At 35.1% G+C, this 12,174-nt stretch overlaps 1 protein-coding gene across 1 annotated transcript in view; it reads left to right on the top strand.

The window, feature by feature from the left end:
- The window catches only part of CFAP47 (cilia and flagella associated protein 47), a 263,998-nt gene that overhangs the window by 177,152 nt on the left and 74,672 nt on the right, over positions 1-12,174 (top strand). Inside the window, exons 52-54 of the mRNA XM_066176999.1 lie at positions 3,557-3,732; positions 5,957-6,064; positions 9,640-9,751. Of these exons, the coding sequence (XP_066033096.1) occupies positions 3,557-3,732; positions 5,957-6,064; positions 9,640-9,751 (396 nt within the window). The remainder of the gene's footprint in view (positions 1-3,556; positions 3,733-5,956; positions 6,065-9,639; positions 9,752-12,174) is intronic.

Raw genomic sequence — 12,174 nt, 5'->3', positions numbered from 1 at the left:
GGAGTTCCATGTGTGAATGATCAGTGCCAGAAGGGCCCAGCTGAGTGTGGATGTGTGTGCCTGGGTTGGGAGTGTGTGTTTAGAAAAGGGCAGTGAGGTGTGACTTGGGGGCACTTTGCATCAAGCAGTTCAAGAGTCAGAACTGATTTCTAGAAGTAGTTTGACCAAACTGAGCTGAGCTCTGTTCAGCGTGGCCCTGAAACTGTCATCAACTGCTGCCGCTCAGCTCACTTGAACCTCTTTTGTTCCAAGAAACAGAAATGAGTTAGTGATGAGAATACAGCAGGAGACTAACTCCTACTACTGACATATGGACACTGATGGGGAGGTTGAAAGCTCTGATCATTTTGAGCCCGAGGAAGGGAGAAGGCAAAGATCTGTTTTTTAAACGATATTGCCACCATTCCAAGTTCAGTCCTTGAGTGAGCAACATTCCTGCTTGTCAGGTGCAGTGCAGAGAAATAAGGCACTTGTTACTTGTCCATCTAGAAGAACCATGATTTGGAAAAGGATGCACAAAGGGAAGAATTTCTGCTGCATTATCTCACCAGGCCTATAAAAATAATTTTCTTGCTGCTTACTCAGCTGAAAATTTGCTTCTATAGCCACAGCCTGGCAAACTCGGCAGCAAGTACAAATGTTTTCACCTCAGGATCTATGGATTAAAAAAGCTTCAGACAATGTGGAATGAATGCCATCTCCTTAACCAAACTGGATTTTAATTGAAAACAGTTCTAAAGAATAAGAATTTTCATCAGTCTCTTAGACACTTGGGCCAGGTACCTGCTGATGGTGAGAATAGAATTGTTACTGAAGCTGGAACACAGAGAATTGTTGTGCACAAATAATTGTACACAGTGTAATTCTGCAATTACACAGTAATTGTAGAATGTGTCCATGCAAATTAGCTTGTTGAACTTAGAAGAGGATTAGTTGATAGTTCAGTGCACTGTATACATTAATAAAAGTAAAATTGCATATTATGGACTTAAATAAATTAGATCTGGTTGCTCAAAGAAGGAAATAGAGAAAGGAATGATGATAAGGTCTTTGGCATAAAATATGTCTGGAAAATATTTCAGCAAACAAGTAAAGTATCACAAATGATCAGTTGATGAAGGTGAGTATCTTTTGAAACAGTCTAGTTTACAGAGTACTAAATCTATGCATAGACTTTGGCTATTAATGTAGGATTAAGTGTTAGCAGTCAATTGTTTTTTCAGTTTCCATAGAGAATAAATGTTATCTCATATTTACATTTCATTTTATTTAATTTTAACTCTGATGAGATTATTCTAAATAACCTGCACTGGACAAGAAGTGGGTAATTGAAAGTTCTTAAAGAATGATAGCATGACATATTGCACAAAAATGTCTGTATTTTGGCGACTGGCAGCCTTGATACAAGAAATGTTTGAGGAAAGAGATTAATTTTCTTCTTTTCTCAACTTTTACATTTCTCATCTGTCGAAATGTTTATAAAACACTCAGCACTGAAATGTGGAACTAAATGAATGACTATAAATGTGTTTGGAAATTGCCTGTGATGTTCCTCTTTCACATTCTGTCTGATAAAATGGTACTTTCAAGAAAAATAGTACTCTTAGCAATTGCATGGGCATTTTGTTCTTTATCCTAGTTATATGGCTCCATAACAATCCAATAAGGCCTAGAAATGTAAAACAAAATAAAAATTATTTATGTATTCTGCTGATAAACATACATCTGCTCTTATTACCATCTATGAAGCAGCAGATCATTGAAATGTGTATGGCAATTCCAGAATTAGAATTTCCTGGGAAATTCCAGGGAAATATATAATCTTAAGCATTTTATACTGGCAAGAGAATAGTGTTCTATGATAATACTGGTGATGTAAAATTTCCTTTGCGTACAAGATTAAAAGGATTTCTTTGATAGTTGCTGCTTTTTTCCTAAATCAGCTGTCCCATATTTCCTTTTTACTGTAAAAGTATTTCTTCAACACAGCATGAAGATGTTTTACTATAAAATTGTTATGAAGCCTTTGGTAATAAAAAGGTAGATAGATTTAGAAACTTGTTTACACCAGTAAAAACTATTAATCTGAGCTTTAAAATATTTTATGGCAAATTTAAATCCCATTTTACTGATACAAGGCACTTAAACGATTTAAATTGTTGGTATAGTCTTGCCATCTGTAGATCATTAAATGTGTTTTATGTATATTACAGTAGTCATTGTCTATAAATGGAAATATATAGAAATTTACCAAATCATTGGCGGGCTGAAATCAGTGTGAGGCAGCTCTGTGTGGGGGCATAAAAGTATTTGAAATTCATTTTTTAGTGTGTTATTAATTTTAATAGGCATTTTGTATTTTTCTCCTTTCATAGTACAACTTGAATTACTTTATACAAAAAAATATGTGGAATAATTTTGCTGTGAGAAACAAATCACTATATGTTAAAAAAAGCCAAACCAACAAGCATTTTGAAATAAACTGCTTGGTTAGAGCAAAGGAAAGGGACCAAAATAGGAGTAGACACAAATATAGGTACAGAGAAATAAACACATATTGTTCTTTTTGGATTTTGTGTGTTTTTTATGGACGAATGTATATAAATGGAAGATATGTATTTTAAACTGCAGGTGTGCCTCCTGGATTATCACAGTGCACTGCCTTCATAAGTACAGTCCTTCTGGTCTGTTCAAAGTGCTTTATTTCATGAGGTGTATTGATACTGATACAACACAGGGCGCGTAGGACGAATTTACATTTCTAACCTTACAGCAAAGGGAACTCTGCTGAAATGTAGGAGCTCTGCAGAGTGAGCTGTCTCTGCCCAATTCCTGATCATCCTAAAGGTGTTCCACATGAAAAATATCCATATTTATCTAATGAGGCCGTATTTTGGCTCTGCTTTATTACAGTGACTGGAGGTTTTGTGTATTTTTAATAGTATTGATGTTTTCCAGGTGGTCAAGGAAAGATGGTCCTTCCCTTAGACTTTAAACAAAGATATGGAAATCACTGGTGAGGGAAATGGCCTAAAGGAATAAGAGAGGGCATATTTATTGTGGTGGTGTTGTTTTAATTTCAGGTATTATGATGTAACTTATAAATTAAGGGATCAGATCCAGGAGATTTCAGCCTAATGGTTTGCCAGCTTGTGAAGTGGGTATTTCCAATTGTCTGTGCTTGGCTGTTGGGAGACAGCTTGGAGTTTTTACCTGCTTGGGATTACAGCAGATGGGCTTGAAAGGTGTATTTTGGCAAGCCTTGGACATATCTTGGAAGGTGAAGTGGATTGTTAGAATGCAAACCAGCCAGGAAGATTTGAACTTTTCCATATTTATGAATTTAAAGAGTTTACAATTTGAGGGTTGTCTGAAATGTTTCTTGCTGCAACTTGTTTTTTTTTGGGTTAGTTCACACATCAAACAAAGGTGCAGCCTGAGTTTGCCTAAGTGTAAACAATGAGTAAGCACCATACACTTGGTTTGAGAAATATCTTTTTTTGTGTAATAACTCATAATTAATTTTGTGATTTGGAGATTTTTTTATTCTTTGTAGGATACTGTTGGAATTAATATTCCCATCACTAATCCTACCAAAAGACTTCTCAAGATGAGAGTGCTGCTGGACCATCCATCCCTTTTAGGAGAAAAGTCTTTCGTTCTCAAGCCCAAACAAACATTTTCATACCACGTACAGTTTTCTGCAGCTGCTCTTGGCTCTTTTGCTGGAAGGTATGTTGTAGAGTTTTGATACTTGTGTTTGTGGCTGTTTCACTAAGAAATGAACTACTTTCATTGAAACCTAAGTCGCTTGATGAAAATGTTGCCCTAAAAACCCCCATGAAAGTTAATAAATGGAATTAAGAAAATTTTCAGCTTTAAACATATTGTATTCCTAACAGCAGCTTTGCTCTCAGGGGAAAAGCATTAGAATAACTCCTTGTTATTCTAGTTCACTACAATTTAGTGAACAATGTTTTAGAAACTTACCTAATGTCAGAAGCCCCCCTTAAAAAATTCAGATAAATAGTTAGTTTTGTAGATTTTAAAGTTCTTTAAAGGGAATAGCAAAATTTCTTTTTTTTTTTTTCTGAGAAGGAACAAAATTGTAAAAACATAACTAAAGCAGGTGGAGAACCCTTTAACTGTCTTCATTTAAATCCGTTTACCTTTCTGATCTTCCATTACTTAATCATGGTCTACTAAATGAATATGGAGAGGTTTTAAATTAAACATTTTTCATTACATTTGAAATCCCAGTGAAAACTTTCAGGTATGATATTTAGGTGTAAAAAGACAGATGACCTCTTAGTCTCAGTTTTAACTAAGTAATTAGCTAACCCTTCAGCAGGTAATTGAACAGTGTAGAATTGCAAAGCTTGTTTTCCTGGAATTTGGTTACTGAAGCATTATTTAGTCTAAAGGCTGATTGAAAAACAATTCCCTGTTTTTCAGTTAGCTCAACTGACTGGCAAATATATGGGGACGGGGTGGTGATTTAAGAGGAGGGCAGAAACATCTGACCAGTTTTGAAAGAATATTTGCCAAGTCAAAATCCATTCAGAGATTTATTCAATTTGCTTGTATTGATTTTTCCAAAGACCAGAATAATGTCAGGTATCATTGAGTCATACAGATTCAAATAATACTGTTTTATAAAAATGAGTACTGTTATAACTCTAGTAGTAAGTATCTTTCTTGCTTTTTTTTTTTTTTTCTTTTTTTTTTCCCCCTGTGGGCAATTGTAGAAATTATGCTACCTTATGATAAAGGGTTTTTTTAACTGACCAGAACTTTGGGCTCAGCTTTGGTGGGCTGGAGCATAGGGAATATATGCGGAGGTGAAATGAAGCACATGTGGACCTTCTCCAAATGTTTTTGCAGTTTTGCTCTAGAAGTGTGTAATAGATCTTTTAAATTGCAGTAGCTCCCACAGGCTGCAGTTACAGCTGGACAGAGGTACTTCCACATTACATCCACACTATTAACTTCTTTTTCTAAAGCCATGGTCTGTTTCCTTTGCTATGTTAGCAGCTGGGAAGAACTGTTGAAAAAGGGATTGTGGCAGGTGTACCTTTTGAAATGGTTGAATCTTTCCTGGAGCTGTTTTACGCTCACTTTCAAAGCTCTGTTGGCACAGGGGATAGTCTGGAACCATAAAGTCATGGAATAGACATAGTTATCTATAATTTAGAAAAAGAACTCATCCTTAGAAGGTCATGAGTTTGTACAGTGCATTTCCTCTAAGTTTTTATATGCTTTTTATGTGGTTTGCTTTAATGTTTTTATGACTCAGCTACTCAAAAATCCTCAAGAAATAGAAAAGGAATTCTACAGTAGGAAAGGACTGTATTAGAATGTCTGTAACTTAAATATATTGCTGTACATATCTCACCTAGCAACACCAATTTTCAGTCATGACAATCCTTGATTGTATTTCAAAACAATATATTGAATATTCCTTGAAGTATATATCTTTGCCATGCTCACATCAATGTGTCTATATCTACTCCTCGTTTTTTTAGCACTAGATTTGAAGATTTTCCTTTTTAAAAGTAGTGTGTAATGTTTCTATTACTTTGCCCTTCAAAAGGGCTAAAAAGAAAATACCCTGATATTGAAATGAAATTAAAGTTTACTCTTATAAGCTGAAATATATTTGAGTTGTATTTTTGATAAAAGCATAATATCAAAAACTACAAACAACAAATGAATTTTTTGGTAGAATTTAGGAAAGATGAAGAAGAGATTTTGTTGCATCGGTAATTCTTAATATTATTAGACTTGGTAGGTGAATTCAGATACCAGCAAGAAGTGTTAGAGGAAAAATATGATCTAATTTAAGAACTCACTGTGTTGAACTCATTAGGTTTCTCCTGAATTTTAATCTGTTTGGGGTGTTTTTAATGATCTGGAAAAAAACGGTGTCATATTAAACTTCTGTATCTGTTTTTAGTGTCATATTCCAGTCAGATGTGATTGGGGAATTTTGGTACGCCCTGAAGTTCTATGTAGAGAAGCCATCGCCAACTGCCCTACCTGATTTAAAATGTGAGCTTGGAAAGTAAGTGAGTAGTTCATAATGCTGGACTGGGTCACTGCATTTTAGGTATCATGGAAAACATATGAAGAGTTTAAACTCAGAATAGTGCTCTATGTCTGCTGTAGTGGCTTGCAGAATATTTTTTTAGATATATTTGCAGGTAGGTGAAATATTTCTTGCAGAAAAACAATTGAAATTAGATTTTAGCCTTTATATAAACTTTCTCTGAATTATTTTTATAGAAATCACTCTGACAATACTGCAGAATGTAAGCAACAAGATCCATTATGCAGAGCTCTGTAGGTTTGCTTTATTTTCTGTTTCTTTTCTTCTCTCTGAACTATGAATTTACAGACAATCCCGTCTTTACAAATGCTTGTATACCAGCTAGCAATATCTTTTAACCTCTCAAGAAATGGTGAAATAATGCAACTTCTGTCCTGCATGTCCTGGGGATAGACATGGTTGAAACACTGCAAGTGTTAAGAAAATGAACACTTTAGAGAAATTAACCAAATTATTACCATCTTTCAACAAAATTTCAGCGTTCATTTTGATAACATAATGTTCAGTTCAGTTCTGACTTTCAAGACATAAACTAAAACTTTGAGGATAAGACTTTGAAGGGTGTCAAAATTTCAGTAGTGCTTTTCCACATATTACCTCCACTTCCTAATAGTTTCTGTGGACACACTGCTCTTCTGCATACTAAATTCCTCTTCTGTGTAGCTTTGACTAAATCTGTAGTTAATGTACATTGCAGACTGAGCAGTAATGTTGTTAGAGAGCACAAAACAGAATTTTATCTGAATGAATTTTTGTGAGTGAATATATTCTGCTGTTCAAATATAATGCACAGACTGGAGATATGACAATGCCTTTGTTGTTATGTTCTAAAGAAAAATGTTGTGCTATTTCCTGGCTTTCATTTTAAAATTCTGGAGTAAAAACCATAATTTTTCTCTACTATGTAGCCTATTGCTATTAAGAGTTAGGAATTAAAACCTTTTTATTCAGACTTTCTGGCGCTCATAATTTTCTCTGGCACGCACAGCCTGGAAACTATGTTCACAAACAGTCTAGTGGAAAATGGCAAGTCAACCTTTCCTACTGCAAGTAAAATGGATGTTGGAAAAGATTAGCTCCATTAACTACAACTCTTCCTGTCAGAACTCTTATCTCAACCTCCTCAAAACCCATGTTTTACTTTTTCAAAGGAGATTTCTTTTCCCTTTACAAGTACACGCATGCTGTAGTTCCTATGTGTTTGTAAATATGCAGAGGAACACCATGTCCAGTTTTAGACAGTTCTGGGCTCTTCAGTACAAGAAAGACAAGGAGCAACTGGAGAGGGTCCACTGGAGGCCACAGGAATGATGAGGGGTCTGGAGCATCTCTCTTAGGGCTGTGCCTCTTTAGTCTGGAGAGAAGGCTGGGAGGGGATCTCATCAGTACATATAAATATCACAAAAGTGTGTTCCCAGAGGATGGTGCCAGGCTCTTTTTGGTGGTGTCCAGCAGTGTCAGCATAATGTCATCAGCACTCCTCTTGAAGTGCAAAGTGCTGGACAATGGCAGTCAATGATGGCATTGAGGTTACAGTTCAATCACTGGGAATTTCTCTGCCTCCTGAAAAGATGAGACAGTCCAGTAAATTGGCTGCATTAATGTATGTTGAATATGTAAAGGCAGTGCAGGTAGACATCTGTGTATTTTGTAAGAAAGATACGAGTTTGGGAGTTTTTTGGATGGATTTACTTCCTTGCTGTGTACCCAGAGATGTGAACTGTAAATGTCATCAAATGTTTGAAGCATTTCTGGTTGGTGAAGATTTTTAGTTTTTTAACAGATTAATTTTGATTCTACCACCTTTTCCTTGGATGCAGAAGAAGCATTAGCATATGAATATAACAGTATTTTTTTTCATTGTGTCCTCACTGTATTCTTTTTTCTGTTGATTTGAAAAATTCAGGAATTTGTGTCCTTGAAACATTACCTGGAATCAGATTAGAAGCCAAGAACCCAATGATAATTCAAAATCAATTTCTAACCAATTCTTGAAAGAGAAAAGAAAAACATTCTAACAATTTATCCTTTAATCCTTCTTCAGATTCCCTAAAATTCTGGGCCTATCACAGTCAGATCTGCTTTTTGTTTGTGTCAAGGTAGATTTAACACATCCCTTAGCATATGTCTCTAAGGAAAGAAACCTTCTCCCTGTTTTTTTCCATTTTTCCTTGTCCATCCTGTTATGGGCTCCACAGTGGAGTCATTGAAGATGACTCAGTTGAATGATGTTCACAGTGATCTGGAATTTGCTGCCACGTGCAACAATTTTTCCAGCATAACCACAATAGCCAATCTGTGTGGGGTTGGCTGGATTTTGATGACTTGAAGAACCTGTAAAAGTTGAGTAATTCCTTACTGAAATTTCAGATACTCCAAGTTAGTTTTCCCTTTGACAAAGTACTACATATGAAAGAGACCAGACAAAAAAAAAAAAAAAAAAAAAAAAAAAAAAAAAAAAAAAAAAAAGTGATGGTAAATCTGAAAAATGGGAATTTGAGTCTGAAGTTCCTGTGTGAAAGTTTCATAATATTTTTTTACTCTCAGGTTTTCAGATCTCAGTGATACAATGCTTTGACAGTGTTAGTCAGAAACAAGTCTGCTGCTCACTCCGGGGGATTTATGTCACTGCATGGTTTGGGAGAAGTCCACCTTTGAACAGATTTTAGGGTCTGAAGTTAGAGTTGTAAATCTGGACTGAAATATCTTCTGAATGTTGCTTTTTATATTTTCTTTTTCCTTACTGATTTAGCTATGATTAACAGACTAATTTTTTTCCAGATGATAAATATGTGGAACAATCTGGCAGTTGACCTGCCACAGCTTTGACTAGAGGGAATATCCATTAAGAGATAAATTACAGCAAAACCAATATATGTATCTCATTTTTCAAACTTTTCTTATTTACTGTTTTTACTTATTCACCTTGAATCTTTCCTCTGTGTCCCTTGGTATTACAACAATAATATGATTTATGGTCATATAATTTTGCTAAAAACAAAAAAATTAGTATTTTGACCAGAATAGAGGAAATGTTGGGAATCTTATGAATTATTTTTAAATTTTTCTCCCTATTGAAAGTATCTCATGAAGATTATTTAACTGGAAAATAAAGAAGGAAAATCTGTAACATAGAGGGCCAGCTGATTTATAGCATAGCACTTAGGCAATCAGCATACTCCAATCTTTCTCCTGGGAGGGTCACTACTCTCATTAAAATATATAATCTACATATGCAACATAATGATTCTATGATTATGCTGTTATAAACAACACAACAAATGAACAAAATGAAACATAGAATGAATTCAGGATTTATTGTTATTAATAATGATTATTAATAATAGCTGAAGTTACTAAATATGTTTCCACACTAGTGGGGAAGTGCTAATGCAATAAAACTTAATTATTATTTTAAAAATAAAAAAACCCATAATTTTTCAGGAAATAAAATAAAAACCCTATGCATAATGACTTGTAGTGGAAGAAACTTTGTAACTAATCATCATTGTGTGTATGATTTTTTCCAGGTGGGCCCTCACACACATACCTCTTGCTAATCCTACTCATGAAATTCTGGTGCTAAAAATGGTTAACAGTGATCCCAACCATTTTGCAGTTGAGACTGACCCAAACCAACTTGTAAGTAAGATTTCTGTGCTTTCACAAAAAAGCTGCAAGAGAGTCTTCTTTTCAAAACAAATTGAATTATGTATTGTACTGTGGGTTCAGAATATACAATCTTTTAGACATTGTAAGTACGTATTTTAGAGATTTTGTAGCCTGAGGAAGAAAACAATTAAACTTGAAAAGCACCTCAAGCTGAAGTACAGACTTTTTTTTTTCCTGGAATGCTTAGTGGAATGGTTTTGAGCAGGCCTGCAGCGTAGGTTGTAAATAATTCAGGGGATGTTAGAAGGAGAAGCTGTAAACAAACCAGCTGGTTAGAAGTTACTTAAGTATCTAATAATCAACAGGATAACTAGGTAAATATTTAGGTTAGTAGATAAACTTAATGGAAGAATACAATATCTCATGGTCATGGCGGTTTTAAGCAGCTTGCAAGGACTGCGAAAAATAATTTGATTAATATAGCTGCGAAGAAGTTTCAAGCAAATACCTAGAATTGATTTATTCTCCAAACTCACAGTTACCTTGAGAATGATTTCTATAGAGCAAATCATAATCCTCTTGTTCTTATGTACTCCACTTTTTTCTTCTCCAACACAGAAGCCTTTCCATCTTGTTGCCTAACACTTATGTCCTTTCTGGTAATAAGAATTGTGTAGATTGGCTCAGCTTTTATATTTTCATTGAGATTTGCTAGAGTTCTATGTGGTCAGGGTTTAGAAAAATATTAGGTATTGACCAGTGAATGCTAGTTAATAGTACAGGTCCCATAAGCAATTTTTTTGCTATTATTAAGTTAATTCTATGAAATATGTGACTTTCACGATGGGGGGGATGAGAAAAGGGAGGGCAGATGCATGGAAACTCTGCATCTGAATGAGTGAGTGGCATTGAGTGCCTCCATCCCAGCCTCTTAGGATATGAATTCAGAACATTTAACATTAAAAAAAAATTAAAAAAATGAAAAAATAAATAAAAAAAAATAAAAATCCTTGCTTGACAGGAAAGAAATGGTGCCTTTTCTGGACATGGAGAAGGTAATCCAGGGAAGACGCCAGAACTGATTGGTCCTTTGCAACGCAAACTCTTCCACAATTTTATGATTCTATTCCTGCAAAATGGTTTAATTGTCAGAGAGACAGGAGAGGAATATTGTAATAAAATAAAGCTAAGAACATACAAAAGACCATACGGGGAAAATAGAGGAATGATACATAGTCATTATAGGTTCAGTTTTCAGAAACTAAACAGCTTCCAGCCTCAAATAGAGCAGTGCAGCCAGACCAAATATTCCTAAAAGGGGCTCTGACAGTAACAGCTAAATGAGATCAAACTCATTTACTCAGCTTCCCTATGTATTGCTACATAGCATTCCATTAAATTAAAAGTATAAAACGTGAAGTTTTTTCTAGTCTGTCTTTTCTGTCATGCACAATAACACATCTTTTTACACTATGTTAAAACTAGACAAGGGCTATTACTAATCATTTAATGAATTGGTATTTGAATAGGAGCTTAGAAACATAATGGATGCAAACTATATTAATTATCTGGGAGTATTTTATATGCATTATGTTCAGGTCATTGGCACAGAAGTGGGTTAGATTTAACCATAGTGACTTTTAACTGCTGCAGAGTGCATATTATCTTGTGCAGGAAATTAACAAGAAAAAAATACCTCTGCTCTCATAATTTATCACCAGAGATTCACACATCAACAATAGCTACATTGCGTTGTGTATGAAGACACATTCAACACTAACTGCAGTAATTTTCTCTTTCCTTTTTATTATAATCCTCAGTCCTCTATATAATTTATGGATTGAATACTGAAATGTTCCTTGTTAATTGCAGTAGTTCTTCCAGTTACAGGATAGTTTTGGTTGCTATATGCAACTATTTAATATTTAATTCATGTAGCTGTCCCTTTTTGAACCTATTTCTCCCATTACTGATCCATGTCTGGAGAGGTTATGTGATTTCCATCAGTTTTGGTGACAAAATCAGGAGGTGGCATTTATATCACAGAATCACAGAATGGTTGGGGTGGAGACCATCTAATCCAACCCCCTTGCTAAAGCAGGTTCACCCAGAGGAGGTTGCACAGGATTGTTGTGTCCAGGCAGGTTTTGAATGTCTCCACAGCTTCTCTCGGCAGCCTGTTCCAGTGTTCCGTCACCTTCACAGGAAAGAAGATTTTCTAATATTGAGATTCAATTTCCTGTCACTGGGTGTCATGGGTTTTGTAAAGAGCATATTATTCTATTCCATCTGGGTGGAGCAAAATTGCTTATCTTTGCTCAAATGGGTCAGTGTCACTTATCAGATGGTGGAGTGCTACTTATCTCTCTTCATTGTTTCACTACTTCCATGGGAATGTCTTCTGCTAATGGACCATTAAGGGCTCATCAATGACATTACACATTACAGTGCAC

This window comes from Chamaea fasciata, unplaced genomic scaffold, assembly GCF_029207755.1.
Source record: "Chamaea fasciata isolate MVZ Bird 193981 ecotype frontalis unplaced genomic scaffold, bChaFas1.0.hap1 SCAF_2, whole genome shotgun sequence".
In the NCBI taxonomy this organism is placed as follows: domain Eukaryota; kingdom Metazoa; phylum Chordata; class Aves; order Passeriformes; family Sylviidae; genus Chamaea; species Chamaea fasciata.
This window is presented reverse-complemented; position numbering and strand designations above follow the sequence as displayed.